This window comes from Anser brachyrhynchus, assembly GCF_964034855.1.
Source record: "Anser brachyrhynchus genome assembly, chromosome: Z".
NCBI lineage: Eukaryota > Metazoa > Chordata > Aves > Anseriformes > Anatidae > Anser > Anser brachyrhynchus.
Genome location: NC_137697.1, coordinates 5,283,028 through 5,297,036, shown reverse-complemented (window position 1 = coordinate 5,297,036; position 14,009 = coordinate 5,283,028). Strand labels below are relative to the sequence as shown.

The 14,009-nt window shown below is 53.7% G+C and overlaps 1 protein-coding gene across 4 annotated transcripts in view; it reads right to left on the bottom strand.

The window, feature by feature from the left end:
* The window catches only part of CNTFR (ciliary neurotrophic factor receptor), a gene marked incomplete at its 3' end in the record, with an annotated part of 178,639 nt that overhangs the window by 127,435 nt on the left and 37,195 nt on the right, over positions 1–14,009 (bottom strand). For all 4 annotated transcript variants that reach the window (XM_080573834.1, XM_080573833.1, XM_080573836.1 and 1 more), the window contains one exon: positions 5,381–5,491. Coding sequence is in view for 1 of the 4 variants with exons in the window: in XM_080573833.1 (XP_080429959.1) it covers positions 5,381–5,491 (111 nt within the window). Of the gene's footprint in view, positions 1–5,380; positions 5,492–14,009 lie in introns of those variants that run through there.

The following is a 14,009-nucleotide window of genomic DNA, read 5'->3' as shown; positions in this document are numbered from 1 at the left end:
TTGGGCGAGTGGGTGCAGACGGAGGCACTCAACCAAAGCGTGGCGCAGCAGGGCTGCCGCGGGCACTCTGCAGCGGGGCCGACATCGCTCCGGCCAAGGGACAAAGTACACCACCCCTCTTCCCCAGGCAGCAGCAGGTATATTAAAAATATTATAGCATATATAAGATAGACAGAAATGAGCATCCTGTCCCATCCAAGGGCATGCCTGGGACATTGTTGCTGATGCTTGAGCTGGGATTAAGCAGCCCTGGGCAGAAGGGAGCTTTGACAAAAGGAGGTCTGCTGCACACCTCGGAGGAGCCGGGTGGGTTTGCTCTGTGTGACACTGGTTGTGGAAGGATTTTGCCATTTGCTGGTGTAGAGCTAAGTGCAAAGACCTCCCCCCAAGCCACTGCAGGCTAGGGATGGAGCATACTTTGAAGGGAGATGGAATCTCACATCGTAAGGCTGCTTCTCCCCTGCAGGTACCACTGAGCCACCCAGCACCTAGGACAAAGAAAAAAGGCCCTCGGCTGCTAAAACCCTGCAATTCCCCCAGAAAGAAGCATCCCACAGAAGCACATAGCAGCTCAGGAGGGGTGGAAATCTAGGTTTTACAGCATCTACACCCAGACACGTGCCCGAGCACCACGTCGGGAGCGTGCCGCTGCGCCGGCCCCGTGGCACACCCGTGCTGCTGGAGGTGCGGGCACACGTGTGGAGGTGGCACGCCGATTTCCCAGGCTTCGCCCACGCAGCTCGCTGGTTTCTGATGCGTGCCCGCCTCCCGCCTCGCTTTATTTCTGCCTCGTGCCCAGCCTCCCCCCTCTCCTCTGGGTACTCCTTCTGCTGCCGTTTGTTCCTGTCCTTTATGGCCCTGCCTGCTGTCACTCGCGTAACCTTGCCTGTTTGGTAATTTGTGGCAATAAAGTGTCACTGTGGGGAAAAAATACAGCATCCCAGCGGCATATAAATCTCTGATCCATAAATTGTGCAGGCCCCACGTGCTTGCCCCTCCTTTTTTTTATGTAAGCGCAACGATTTAGGGCAAGAGGAAGGAAAAAAAAAGAGCCGGCAATGTGATCTTAGTGAAGGGCAGCACTGAGCCGTCCTCGTTAGGGGCTGTAATGAATGCCGAGGGGCTGGTGCGTGTTGTAAATTGCCCTGGAGCAGTGTGGTCCCGGCACAGGCTGCCTGGAGCTGTCCTGCTGTCAAAAAATAAGTGGGTCCCCACCAGCACCCCTTCCTTGCAGAGGAGGGGACCTGCGAGGACATGGGGCAATGCAGCGAGTCCATGCTTTGCACAGAGCCCAGGCTCGCTGGGCAGCTCCCGTGCCAGATGTGCCCCACATCTGTGTCACCACAAGGGGTGACACTGCTCTACAGGGCAGAGCATCCTGCATTTATCTCCGGGAGCTGAGACCCTCAGGGGCTGTACACGTGTTTTCAGAGGGAGTGCTGCCCCTGCTGCTGATGGTTGCTTCTTTTAATTGGAAAACACTGTTTGCCTCCATTAGAGCCCTCATTTACCGAATGATTGTCACGGTCACGCTGCAGCTGAGCAGCAAAAAGCCACCTCCAGCACTCCCGCTGCCTCTTGCCCCAGCTCCTCTGCCAGACCCCACAAGCCATCCCTCTGCCACAGCCATCAGGGTCTCACCTGCCACCCATCACACAAAACAGCAGAAAGCCTTGCATTAAAGCCTGCTCCTGACACCGACATTTTTCTGGACATCTATGGCCCACCTGAGCAGCTAAGTAACATGCCTGCGAATATAAACAACCCAGAGAATGCACATTCCCTAGACAGATAGCTTAGGGAAGTGCCATCACCAGTTGAAAGCCCATATGTGGTTTTGTTACAAAGGTATCTGCTTCCTGTCTTCCCCGCTCGTCAAAGGAATATATGGGCAGAGCAAAGCAGCACCCTGGAGACAGGCTAACACCGAGCGGAGAGCAAGGGATGCTCGGAGCGCTCTGCAGAAGCCGTGCAGGTGAACACATTATGGACACCGTGGGGAGGAGAAGCCTCCCTCCTCCCAGGCTCAGGAACGAGGCAGCTGATCGAGAGGATGGGTTGAAATACACAATCAGGTCTTGGCCCCCAAAGCTGCCCACAAGCCACTGAAGCTTGGAAAATAAAAAAAATAAAAAATAAAAGTAAAAAATAATAAAAAAAATAAAAAATAAAAAATAGCACTTGCTGCAAAAACTGCAGCCCACCACCGTGGCATCATGTGTTGTGCCACCTCGTAATACTGCTCCTTGTTTGGGGAGCCCCAGTACAAGATGCTAAGCAGAGAAAATCTAGCAGAGGTCGCTGAGTTGGCTGGGGGAGTTATTGAGAAGACTGAACCGGGCTCTTCACGGGGATGTGTGGTAATAGAAGGAGAGGCAGTGGGGTGAAGCTGAAAGAAAAGGCTCCCACGACGCAAGGAGAAACTTCTCCCCATCTCGAGGGCCCACAAGCAGGGGAACAGTGGCATTCTTCCCACCTAAAATGCAGGTCCCTCTTCAGGGGAAGGCCACCAGAAGCAGCAGCACCGTGGGCTGCCGGAGGGATCCACCTCAGCCAGAAGGTGGAACAGATTCCTCTTCAGACCTCTGACAAGTGCCACTAAACACTCCCGAACTGCACAACCAAGCGACAGCACCAGAGCTTTGGCAAGACATCTGTCCATCTATAAATAGCGCTCTGCCGCCTGTCCTTATCGCGGGGCTTTGATGCGTTTGGGGAGAGCATTTTTTTTTTTTTTCCCCTCTCTGCCGAGTCCCAGGCAGCACAGATAATGGGCTTGCATCGATCCAGCTCAAGTATTACTAAACTTCCTACTATCGTGGCAGCGTGCCAGCCCCAAAGAGGACAAGAGAACATGTGTCTGCTCAGAGCCAACCACAAGGAGCAGGCAGAAAATTGCTTATTGCTTTAGACTTGGAAAAAAAAAAAAAAAAAAAGAGGTGCTTTTTGCAGATTTGTAGATCAATCTACAATGTATTTTAGAGGTTTAAGAAAAGTCAATAGAAACAAGATATATCATTGCTGCACAAGAGCCCGAGAAGTATTTCTATTTACGCTGCCACGAGTGCTCTGCTGCAGGCTCGCTTTCCTGCTGCTCCCTGACGTGGTCCTGCATCGCTTCCCCTGAAGCAAAGATGAGGCCAGAGGCTCTTTCTTCCCTGCCGTGGGTTCACCAACCTTTTGGTTGTACCTAGTTGGGGTCTGATGCACCCCATGAGCATCACAGCCATACTTTGTGCCTGTGACCAAGCGGACACAGGCAGCCCCACTGCCACACTGACCTTGTGGGCATTTTGGGGGTACCCCCTCAGCAACACCACATGTGCATGCGTGTATAAGCATGTACTTATGGTGCAACGGCCTGCCCTCTGCAAATTCATCCCCAGGAATGTCACAGGCTTGTCCCTCCCGTGGATACATCTGCTGTGCACCCACTCTTGCACCAGGGTGGCACAGCCTGGGGAAGCCTCCGCATGAGCCTCCTTGCAAGGCCTCCGCCCTTCAGCTCCACCACAGAGCACTGTAAGGTACTCAGAGTTTTTTCTCCCTTGCTTTTATTATTATTAAATGAGCCACACGATGTGCCTTATTAAACCAGACCTAAATGACTGCTGCCCCTCCCTAGGCCCTGCATAACACACTAGCCATTAAGCACGCAATTAGCGCGCATCCACAAATCCGCACGCGTCACCCTAACGAGCCTCCAGGCAGCAGGTCCCGCTGGATCCGGCCACAGCCATTGCTGAGCCTCACGAGGCCCAGAAAGCCCTCTCTTTCAGAGTGGGGAGGATAATATGTGTGTCTGGACTGGAAGAGCTGCTCACGCATCCGTGACAGGCAGGGGAAGCTGACGATGCCTGGCTCAAGAGATGTGCCTGCCCATCTAAGGCCCAGCCCGTGCCATGGGAAAAGGGGTCAGTCCACAGCCCTCCTTACAGCCTGAAACACTTGCAAAAACGCAAACAGCTTCCCCATATCCCACCCGAGCCCCCTACCCGCTCTCCTGCGACCTGTGCACCTCCAAACCCCTTCCCATCCCTCTGCCAGGCACAAGCTGCTCCGACAGCACATCGGCGGGGCCGGGCTTTTATTCCTCTGCTGCCGCGTACGGGCGGGCGCCAGGGGACGTATCATTCAGCAAAGCCAAGGAAGCAACAAGCAGCGTTAACCATTAGCATGTGTGCACAGAGACCCCTAATAAACTCTTTTTTCCCTCGCTCCCATCTGCTTTGCTCTGGGCCACTAAATCCAATTCAGCAGAGCTCGGAGCTTGTAACGATGCTGCGACACATTTGTCAGATCCCCGACTAGACCCATGGCTAATTTTACAACGCTAATTTATCTCACCATATTACATCGCTTTCATTTCATCCCCCCAGATCCCATTACTGCCAGCATACCTTGTAGCCGGCATGTAATAGTAATTGGTATTATTAGCGACGTACCCTCCTCGAGCTGCTCTCTATTTGCGAGCGGCACAGAGACCTGCTGGCAGGTCAAGGATGAGGAAGGGATGGAAGGGGTCCTCACCCCACACGGCTCCACCGATGCCACTCCCAGGCGATGTTTATGGCTGAGTTTTGCTGCCCACACCCTGCTGTGGCCCTTCAGGTGCTGCCCACCCCCGGGGTTTTTAACCTTGAGCTCATTTCAGTGCCCGCATCCAGCCTCGCACGTATTTGCATTTGTGTCCTTGCCTGGGGCTCAGGGGACGGTGATTTGGCCAATTCAGAGCAAAAGGGGCTGCAAAACACCCCTGGAAAATGGGGTGCAGGAAAGAGGGCAGTGGAGCCAGGCAATGAGGACTCCTGACACTATGTTTTGGTGAGGTTTCCCCTCCTCAGTGCGAGCTATTGCACTTCCAAGATCAGCGTAATTAAAAGCACGCAGTTTTAGCTAAGTGGGAGGCTGCACTAGTCAAACGGTGACAATTTCCCATTTAAGACGTCCTTGCCTGGCATTTACGGACTTGTTAAATTTTAATTCACCATTCTCATTTTTCAAGCCCAGCAGCAGCGAGCACCAGCTTCCCCAGTCCCTGCAAGGCTCAGCGGGACACAGGTCCCCACATAGGGTCCCTTTCCTGTGGCTTAGGAGAAGACCCCAAGCCTCTCCAAACATGATGCTGGATTATCACAGCCCCACACAAAGCACGTATGCAAGACGGGACAACCCCTTGACCACAACCAGTGGCTGTGGTGGTTTCCTAAGGGGACACAGCCCTGCAGCACCACTGGAGCAGAGTCAGGGAAGCTGGGCACGCCGAGGACGTTGCACCCCTCTGTGCAGGGAAGCAGAAAGGGCATCCTCTCCGATGCCCCTCGGATGTGAACTAAGGACAGGTAACACAGGTAAGCAAGCACTTTAATCCACCTCTCACCTCTCCACCGGTCCAGACTCCTGGGGATGTCCCCAATTTCTCATCAAAGTCCGTGGAATTCTTCTGGCTGCTCGCGACCGGCCAACCCTCGCCGCTCAGATCCGTGAGTTTCTGCAACAAAGCAGAAGAAACAGGCTGTCAGGTCATCGGGTGCAGCTCTGCGCTTGCTTCGAGTTTAGGAAACCACCACGGGACGGAGGCATCTGATTCCCAGCCCTGGCAGCCACGGGTAACCGGTGTCAACACAAAGCCAGTTCAGATGCAGAGCCCTCCCTCGTGAGCATCCCAGCCCAGATCCAAAGCATGCATCTGCTTAATTATTTTGATTTACTTAATTATTTTGATTTAGAGACATTAAACGGGAGGGGGAGGAATACAACAGCTTGGGGCATCTCTAATCATCCCCACAGGAAGACAGCAACAGTCCCTGGCCACAGCAGTGCAGCAGCACTAAAACATCAGCCCAGCACCCAGGCATTTGCTCACAAGTCCTTGCCCTGCCTGAGCCCTAATCTCACAGAGCCTCACACACAGAGGCCGGTGCTGCTGAGCCCAGGAGTGTGAAGAGGAAAGCACGGACACCTTTGTGGCACAGACGCCCAGGAGCACAAACAGGCGAGAGACTTTGTGCTGCGCCCGACGTGCTGCCTAGTGAGGTGGAGTCTGGGGCATTACTGTAACCATTGGTGCCTTGGGTGATGGCAGCAAATATGCTTTTTGTGTTAGACAAACAAATTATCAGCCGAGATCTGGGCTCATTATCTAGCTCTTGTGGCTGAGCTTGTTTTGTTTTCCCCCTCCTTTTTAAACACTTAAAGAAAAAAATAACAACAACCAAAAAAAAAAAGAGTCCTACAGTTCTGCATTATTAAAAATGAAAAATAGAAGGAGCCAAACTCCACTGGCAAGAGGAGAGTCTCAGAGTCGCTCCTGCGGAGACGTTTTCCCATGGGCGACTGCAAGCCTGGAACACGACGTGCTTTAATTAGCACCCGAGCTGACGAGCTCCGCCAGAGCCCGCCGCGGGACCCCGTCCAAACCAGGCAGGAGGATGCTGCAGAAACCCAAACTGCAGCCCCTGCCCACCCCCGGCTGGGGGTGAAAACGAAACCCAAATAAACAAATAACCCCCCCCCAAAAAATACTCCGCTGGGCGCCTGATTGAGAAACCCTCATTTGCAAAGCGATGGGAAATAATTAAAAAGTTTTCCCAGAGCTTAAAGAGGAGGGAAACGGACCGTTTGTCACGGCGGCAGCGCGCAGCGTACCGCAATTTATCACGCTTGTCAGGTGTCAGCCACCGAGAAATTTAACTCCAGCTGCCCCGGGCTGGACCCCCGCGACACCCCATCACTCACAGGCCGCCCTGCCTGCACCCCGAGCTGACAAGCGACCGGCAAGGAGGGGAGAGGGCCCCTCTCTGCCGAGCCTGCCTTGGTCTTTGCTGCCCACGCAACTTGTATTTCAATTTTTTCTTATGGCAGAGACAGAGCAGAGGAAGGCAGGGCAAAGCAAGCGGCGAGGCCGGTACATTGCCACCTGGGCTGTCTCTATCATGTGGCAAGGACGGGACAAGGCTGGAGCACGGGGCACCCATGGGTGCCACATCCTCTGCTCAAGCTGCAGGGATGATGCTCGTGCAGGCACAGTGCGCTACGCTGGTGACAAAGCTCAATTTCACAGCACCTTGGCTGAGAGATGTTCCTGGGACCTGCTTGCACCTTGAGGATGGACACCTCCTGGTGGGACAAGCAAGGCCCACAGCCCAGCTTCCTCCATGGATTTGCCTTTCAAGCCCCAAACCACGGCCTCTAAATCAGGGTCAAACTCAGGTTTTGGAGGAATCCAGCATGTTCAAAGCTGGTCTGCAACTGAAGAACCTGGCTCAGGGCACGAGCCCCCAAAAACAGGGGACAGCCCTGACCATGGCACAAGGAGGCTCACGTAGGGTGCAAACAGCAGCACAGAGCAGGGACAGTCCTGAGCTCCCCCCGGGACACCCAGGACCCGGTGTCCCATGGTCAGGACACGTCACCAAGGTGACACCTCCTGGATAGGGGCCAGCAGGGCTGTCCCCCAGCCCGTCCCCACAGCTCGCACCCCTTGTTTTGGCCATTGCCATAGAAATGAGACATGTTAGGAGGATGCAATGCAAAAGCAGTGATTGCTAAACCAGGTCCCGCCTGCAAAACCCTGAAGGAAGGCCAGCACCCCTCGCACATCCCTAGCTGCTTCTTTGAGAGGAAAAGTTAGAAAAAAAGCTTTTTTTTTTTTTAATCTCTCCCTATCCTCCCCATCACCAGCATAAATCAGGGCCATGTGGATCAGGGATCAACGAGCTATTTGCACCACCAGGAGGACCCCCCAGTCTCCCATCCTGGGAGCATCCCATGCGGCAGGCAGAGCGCAGGCTTTGCGCTCCCCCTTGCTGGGAGCAGAGCAGATCCTGCCGGGGAGCGGAGCCGCGAGCTGTGCCTCCGCACACACGCTATATATAATACACCCACTCGCAGCTTGGCGCAGGGAAGGTGGATTTTCGTGGCGTCAGCAACAAGCAGATCCCCCACACCTGGCCGGGAGTGTTCCCGACAGGGATCCGGCCCGGTCTCATGGCGCAAAGGTACTAGAGTTTCTTCAGTACAAGAATTTTTTTTTTTTTTAAGCTACGGATAAAGTAATGCCTTTTTCTCCCCCAGAGCGTGTTCTGAGAGCAGCTTAAAACCCTTTTTGCTAAATTTTTCCAAAAAAAAAAATTTCAGCCGGAGGCAGAGACATGCAAAGTTTCAGTCCAAATGGTTAAAGGCTGGCGTAGTTTCAAGCAACTGAAGACAGGGGCTTATAATCAGAAGTGTCAGGCAACCTTAATTATATTATTTCCTGAAGGAAATAGTTTTCCCTGCCGAAGTCCAGAAGTTATTAAAAAAAGTTGACCTCACTGGAACCAATCAAGATGGAGACAAGAAGCCTGTGATGGATTTTTAAGGCAGGCAAGTTCACGCATCTGTGTTTTTGGAGGCTGGGGGCGTCCAGGTTCTTTGGACAGGTGTTCCCAGACAAGCCCGGCCCTGTGAGATGCCCATGGCCAGGATCCAGGATGCAGGCTCCAGGCAGGGCCACACGGGTGCCCCCCCGCACCCCGGGGTGCTCGCCTGTGCCCAATCGATAGCTTTGCCAAGAGAAGGGAAGAAAAACAGCCATTGCTTTGTAGCTGTCAGGAGCACGCAGGCTTTTCGTCCATTCTCTTCCCCCATGCCCATAAGTAAAAGCGACAGCAACTTTATTTAGGACTTCTTGCCCTCCCCTCTTAACTGGAAGAAGCGAAGAGTGAAATAGCTGAAAGGCAGTGGGGGGGGATGCTGGAGGTGCAGCTGGGGCTGGGTTTGGCTGTGGCAGCCCTCATGCTCCTGAGACCTGCAGCTCCTCACCCCCCTCAGCATGCCCTTCTCTGCCCTTCCAGGTGCAGAAACCCCATCCCCAGACCTGCTGCCCCCATCACCTCCCAGGAACTGGGGGAGAGGCTCAAGCATCTGGAGGCAGTCAGAGGCGGAATAGCTGCTTCCCCTTTCCTGCCGAGACTGGGATGCACCCTCCAAATAATTCAGAGGAGAAAGTCACCTGTTTGCCCCAACACACAACGTTCAGGCGCATAGCATTGGCCCCAAAACACAGCTCAGCCCCACATAGCTCCTTATCATGGCTGAGTGGTGGATGCAGCATCTCCACCAGCGTGCACCTGGAGCTGGCTGCTTCAGCTACAGCCTCCAAGGAGCCTCTTGCAGCTCAGGAAAAAGCTCCTCCTTCTAAAATCACGGAAAGTCTCACAACAAGGGAAGGGAAGGCCGAGCCGGCCCCAGGCAGTGCCCCAGCACAGGGGCTCTGGCAGGTCCCCCAGTTGCCTGCAGCATCTCCCAGCAGCACAGCACCTCGTGTATCGCAGCGGTACTGCAACGGGCTGAAAACACACGCTCTTTTCAACCTGCATCCTGCTTGCACCGCTGCTGAACCGGAGCTGAGCCCCACGCAGGAATCCAGCCCCCAACAGGGGCTGCAGGGCTGACGCCGTCCGCACCACGGGGCCAGTTCCCAGGTGCTCAGGAGCTGTGCTGGAGCCGTGCCGTGCACCTAAACCCACGCACACAGAGCTCGTAGGAAGGGCCCTGCCCACCCGGCGAGGCTTGGGGTGGAGGCTGCGTGCAGCTCCCTGGGGAGAGAGGCTGCGAGTGACCTCATGGGTTTCTTCCACCGCTGCCGTGAGTCACAGAGCAATGACAGGCCATTTGTCAGCACCGGTGGCATCATCGCCAATCTCATTTCTGAGCAGACATCTGACCTTGCTCGCATCCCCGCGACCCGCGTTACCGCACGGCTCAGGCAGCCTCCTGACGGCTCCCCAGGGGACGCAAAGCGAGGCCATAGAGGGCCAGGCTGTGACACAGCCTGATCCCGACTCAGGATGCACAAAAATGGAGCCTTCAGCTGTGGGATGAGTGCAGGGGGCTGTGGGTTTGTCCCACTGTGCTGTGTTTCTCCCAGCCAGCTCCTAAGCAGAGTCTCTCATCCCAAGCATGGAGCTCCGTTATGGAGAAGGGAGATGAGTCCCCAGAGAGGGCAGCCCAGGCTTTGTCTTAATCTCAAGAAGGGAAAAACAACCCTTTTTCCTATAGCATCCTGTGTTTCACCTCCATCTGTTGAAACCCCTGAGCTGCTGGGTGCGGTCTGTGGCATGAACTGCTGCACCCAGACCCCCTTCGCAGCCAGCCACGACCCCGGCTGAATTTAAACCCAGATCTGCTCAGCGAGATGAGACAAAAATCCAAACACAGTTCTACCCTGTGTTTCTGAGAAGAGCTAGAACCTGTGTCCTGCAGAATAGACGAGCCATGCCCTGGGGCCAGCATCCCTCTGCCCCCAGCCAGAAGATGCTGTCACCGTGCAAGTCTGCCACACAACTTACACTTGGACACCACAGGCAGCTCCAGTCCTCATGGCCTGGAAAGGATGCTGTGTTTGCACGGGGAAATGCACACGGGCAGCCTGCCACTTGAAAGATGGCCATGGGAGAGACGGGACACCGGAGCCAGTCTCATGCTCTTATTTCTCCTAAGAGCAACGAATTAAAATGACATGGGACTAGGGAAAGACATACTTGGTTAAGATGAAGAAATCATTGCCATTAAACATCATTAGAATAATATGCCCAGAAAGCTTCATAAAAGGAGATATCATATGATTGAATGCTCTCCAGACCCTCATTTCACACAGACCCAAAACACCAACCAAGAGTCTCTTGTAAAATCCAACTCTCACAACTTTCTGAAGGCTTTTTGTGGATTTTGTTTGGCTGTGGTTGTTGGGTTTTTTTATTTATTTATTTTATCCTGAGGAGCTTTTTGGGTTTGCAATTGAAACTACAATTCCTTTAGTTCCTGGGGAAAAAAAAAAAAATCATTTTTCATTAAACCGAAGCAAATGGCATTTTTGCTTGTCAAAAATATTTGACACAACTCTGACAGACTCGACCAGACATAAATAAAAGATTTAAACCCTCCTGCTTCAGAGCTTAAGGAAAACCTGCTGTCAGTACCACGCTACGACACGCTCTCCCCTACAGACCACGCTGCCCAGGTGCTGCCTGCTCCATCCCAGTGCCGATGACAGGAGGTTAAGCAAATGGGGAACAAGCCCCACCGGTCCCCTCCTGCAAGCCAAACCACACCAGCCCACATTATCCCGCTCATCAAGCAAACAGCCAGTCATGGTGGCAGGGAACAGCGATCCCCTCCCTCTCCTGCCACCACCCGTATCTGATAACGGCATCGACCGGGATGCTCCATTTCCTCGGCCACCCTGGTACCCGCGTGCACCAGCATCCGTCCACCTCCTGCATCAGCCGTGCCAGCATCGCGGCCACACATGCCGTGACAAAACGCAAAGTGGTGTCAAAACCCATTTCAAAATCCTTCTATCCTATTCAAGCCAGCGAGGCTTATCTGCATGGATTTATACTGTTTGCCCCAATATTTAGCTACTGAGCTGACTAATCTGTGTGTAAGAAAAAACCCTGGTGGCTCAGAGGCTGAGCAATCTACATCATTCATCATTTAGATTAGCTATTGTCTTAATCCTCTTTAAACTACTGTATAATACATGAGAGGAATGGATGTCCTATCTGCCTGGGATACGCACAAAAAAACCAGCCCAGGCTGGAGCTCAGAAACTTGGGCAGAAGCTAATGTGACAGCTCTTACTCCGGCACAGGAGAGAAAGGAAGCCTGTTGCACCTCCTGACAGCTGGCTTGCCTTCTCCTTGCTCTCTCCACCCCAGTGGCCCTTAATTATTTCACAGCCAGCCTCCTACGGCAGCACACTGCATCCCTGCCCTCTCCCTTCATCACAGCCTCGTTACGCCCCGGGGACCCCAATCCGTGCCAGCCTGCCTGATGTGGGTTTGTTAAAGCCACGGCTCCTGTGAGCCGGGATGCCCCCTGCAAGCACCAGGGTTCTGCTTTTTGGAAAAGTGGCTCTGTGCAGCCAGCACGACACTTTGCAGGCTCAGGTCGAGGATAAAACGGTTCTGCTCCCCGGGATCACACAGCGCATCGCCACGGGAGGACGAACAAAGAACAGGTTTCTTTCTGGAAACACCAGAGTTTGGGGAGGAGAGGGAGGGGATGCAACAAGGCAGTAGCAAATGAGGCTTTAGTTCGTTGCTGCCAGAGCTGAGGGAGCTAATAAACAGACAGATGAGAGCTAAATTGTCTTCTGAACCTCTGTATCAGTATTCACATTACACAGGCTGCTTCCAGCAATTCCAGCGTATTAATAATAAATGCTACATAATTACAGCAGACTTGCTTTTGTCCTCTTCCTGTTTTCTGTCAATGTCTGCTTAACCCTCTGCAGCCCGTGGCCGGCTCCAGCCCCTCCACAAACACAGCCCTGATCCCCCCCAAGGGACAGGCACCTCGCCAAGCCCCCTCCCAGCTGGGGTGGGGCAGAGGGGGAAAGACTGAGCACTGACACCAGCCTGCAGCCATCACCCATCCAAGCCACACTGACCGTGCTGCAGGGTGTGAAATTGGAGCTTCTGGGGGCTCTGAAGCAGCCACAGGCTGGGACGAGTTAGGGACTGTACAAAGAGCATCCCCAGAGCACAGAGGAACATCCCCAGAAGAAACCAGCCATGGGGAGACGTGAGATGACCACCAACAGGTTGCAAGCATGGCAGCAGGTAAGGGAGAACAGTTTGAGTGGTTATGCACCAGACCAAACTAAATAAACAGCCTGCCACCCCTCGACCCCCGGACCCAGCTGGTCCCCAGAGCATCCCTCCTCCTAGGCGAGCTGTGCCAAAACGCCGTGCCCTGTCTGACCACTTCTGGAGGAGATTTAGGGGAGAGTTAGAAACCCTTTTCCCCAAAATTTAAAAGCATTTCATACAGTCAAGCTGCAAACTGAATTCTGGAGCCCGCCTCGCTCCCCACAGGACTGTCTCCAGGAGAACTTCCTCAGTTCCATGCAAAGAGCATCAAAACTCCGTAAGAGGACCCCTGTGTTAGCAGTGCAATAGCTGTGCTTGCTTACAGCCAAGCACAGGTTTAATTTGCACCTTTCAGAATAGCTCTCTCTTTTCCCAGCCTTGCGGGAGGCTGCCATGCCCCTTAACACAGCTTCAATAATAGAAGAGAACAAATATCTCAGATGGGATTTCTGCAAGGAGAAACCAACATGCAAAACAAAACACGCCTGCCTTCCGGTGCAAATTAACTCAGCTTCTGCCCCGACTGCAGACCTTTCCAGACAACGAGACCCACTGCACAGCAAACAAATGCCAAACAACTCAGACAAATCTTTCCCTGCACAGAAAGAGCCTCAAATGCTATGTGAACACTTGGCTTAGACAGCTGAGCATTAAAAAGCCTTGAAATGGGGGGAAAAAAAGCAACTCAGACCCTGCTGCATTGCTCACACAGTGAGAAGACACGGCTAGGGCAACGACAGACGGGCTGTCCTCAGATACCGGGGTCCCACCCAACGTGAGACAAGCAGAGCATCCCCCAGCACAGGCATCCTGCCACCTCTCCATCACTCCCACAGCTCCGCGCATCACTGCACAGTCTTTACGCTGCCTCCTCCGCAAGGTGAGGCATGGAAAGACTTTCCTTCCCTGTCCAAGACATTCACTCTCCTGACAGTTTTCAAGAAGTAAAGCAGCAACCAGTTCAGGAAAAATGAAGAAAATCGCAGGCACAGACCATGCAAGGGATGGGAGGAATGCACAGGGCAGGAGCACTCTGGGCTGTTCTGGAGTGGACATGCCAGACAGGGATGGAGCAGGACAGGGAGCAAGAGAAAGGAGGACCATCATCTTGTAGGACAGCACCAGGAGGCTCCTGGCAGCAGATAGCTGTGGGGTATGAGGAAGCCCTCTTTCACCCCTGCTAGGTGGCCCTGGGCCAGTTGCATCTCCACAGGCTGCCACTCTCACTGCTAATCCTGGGAAGACAATCCTGATTTCTCCACTGCATGGACCTTCTCTTGCCGTACAAAAGGTGCTCAGCAGGCAGGAAGGGAATAACCCCACGCACTGCTGTAAGCTGGTGCAGCCAGGAAGAGAAAAACCCACATG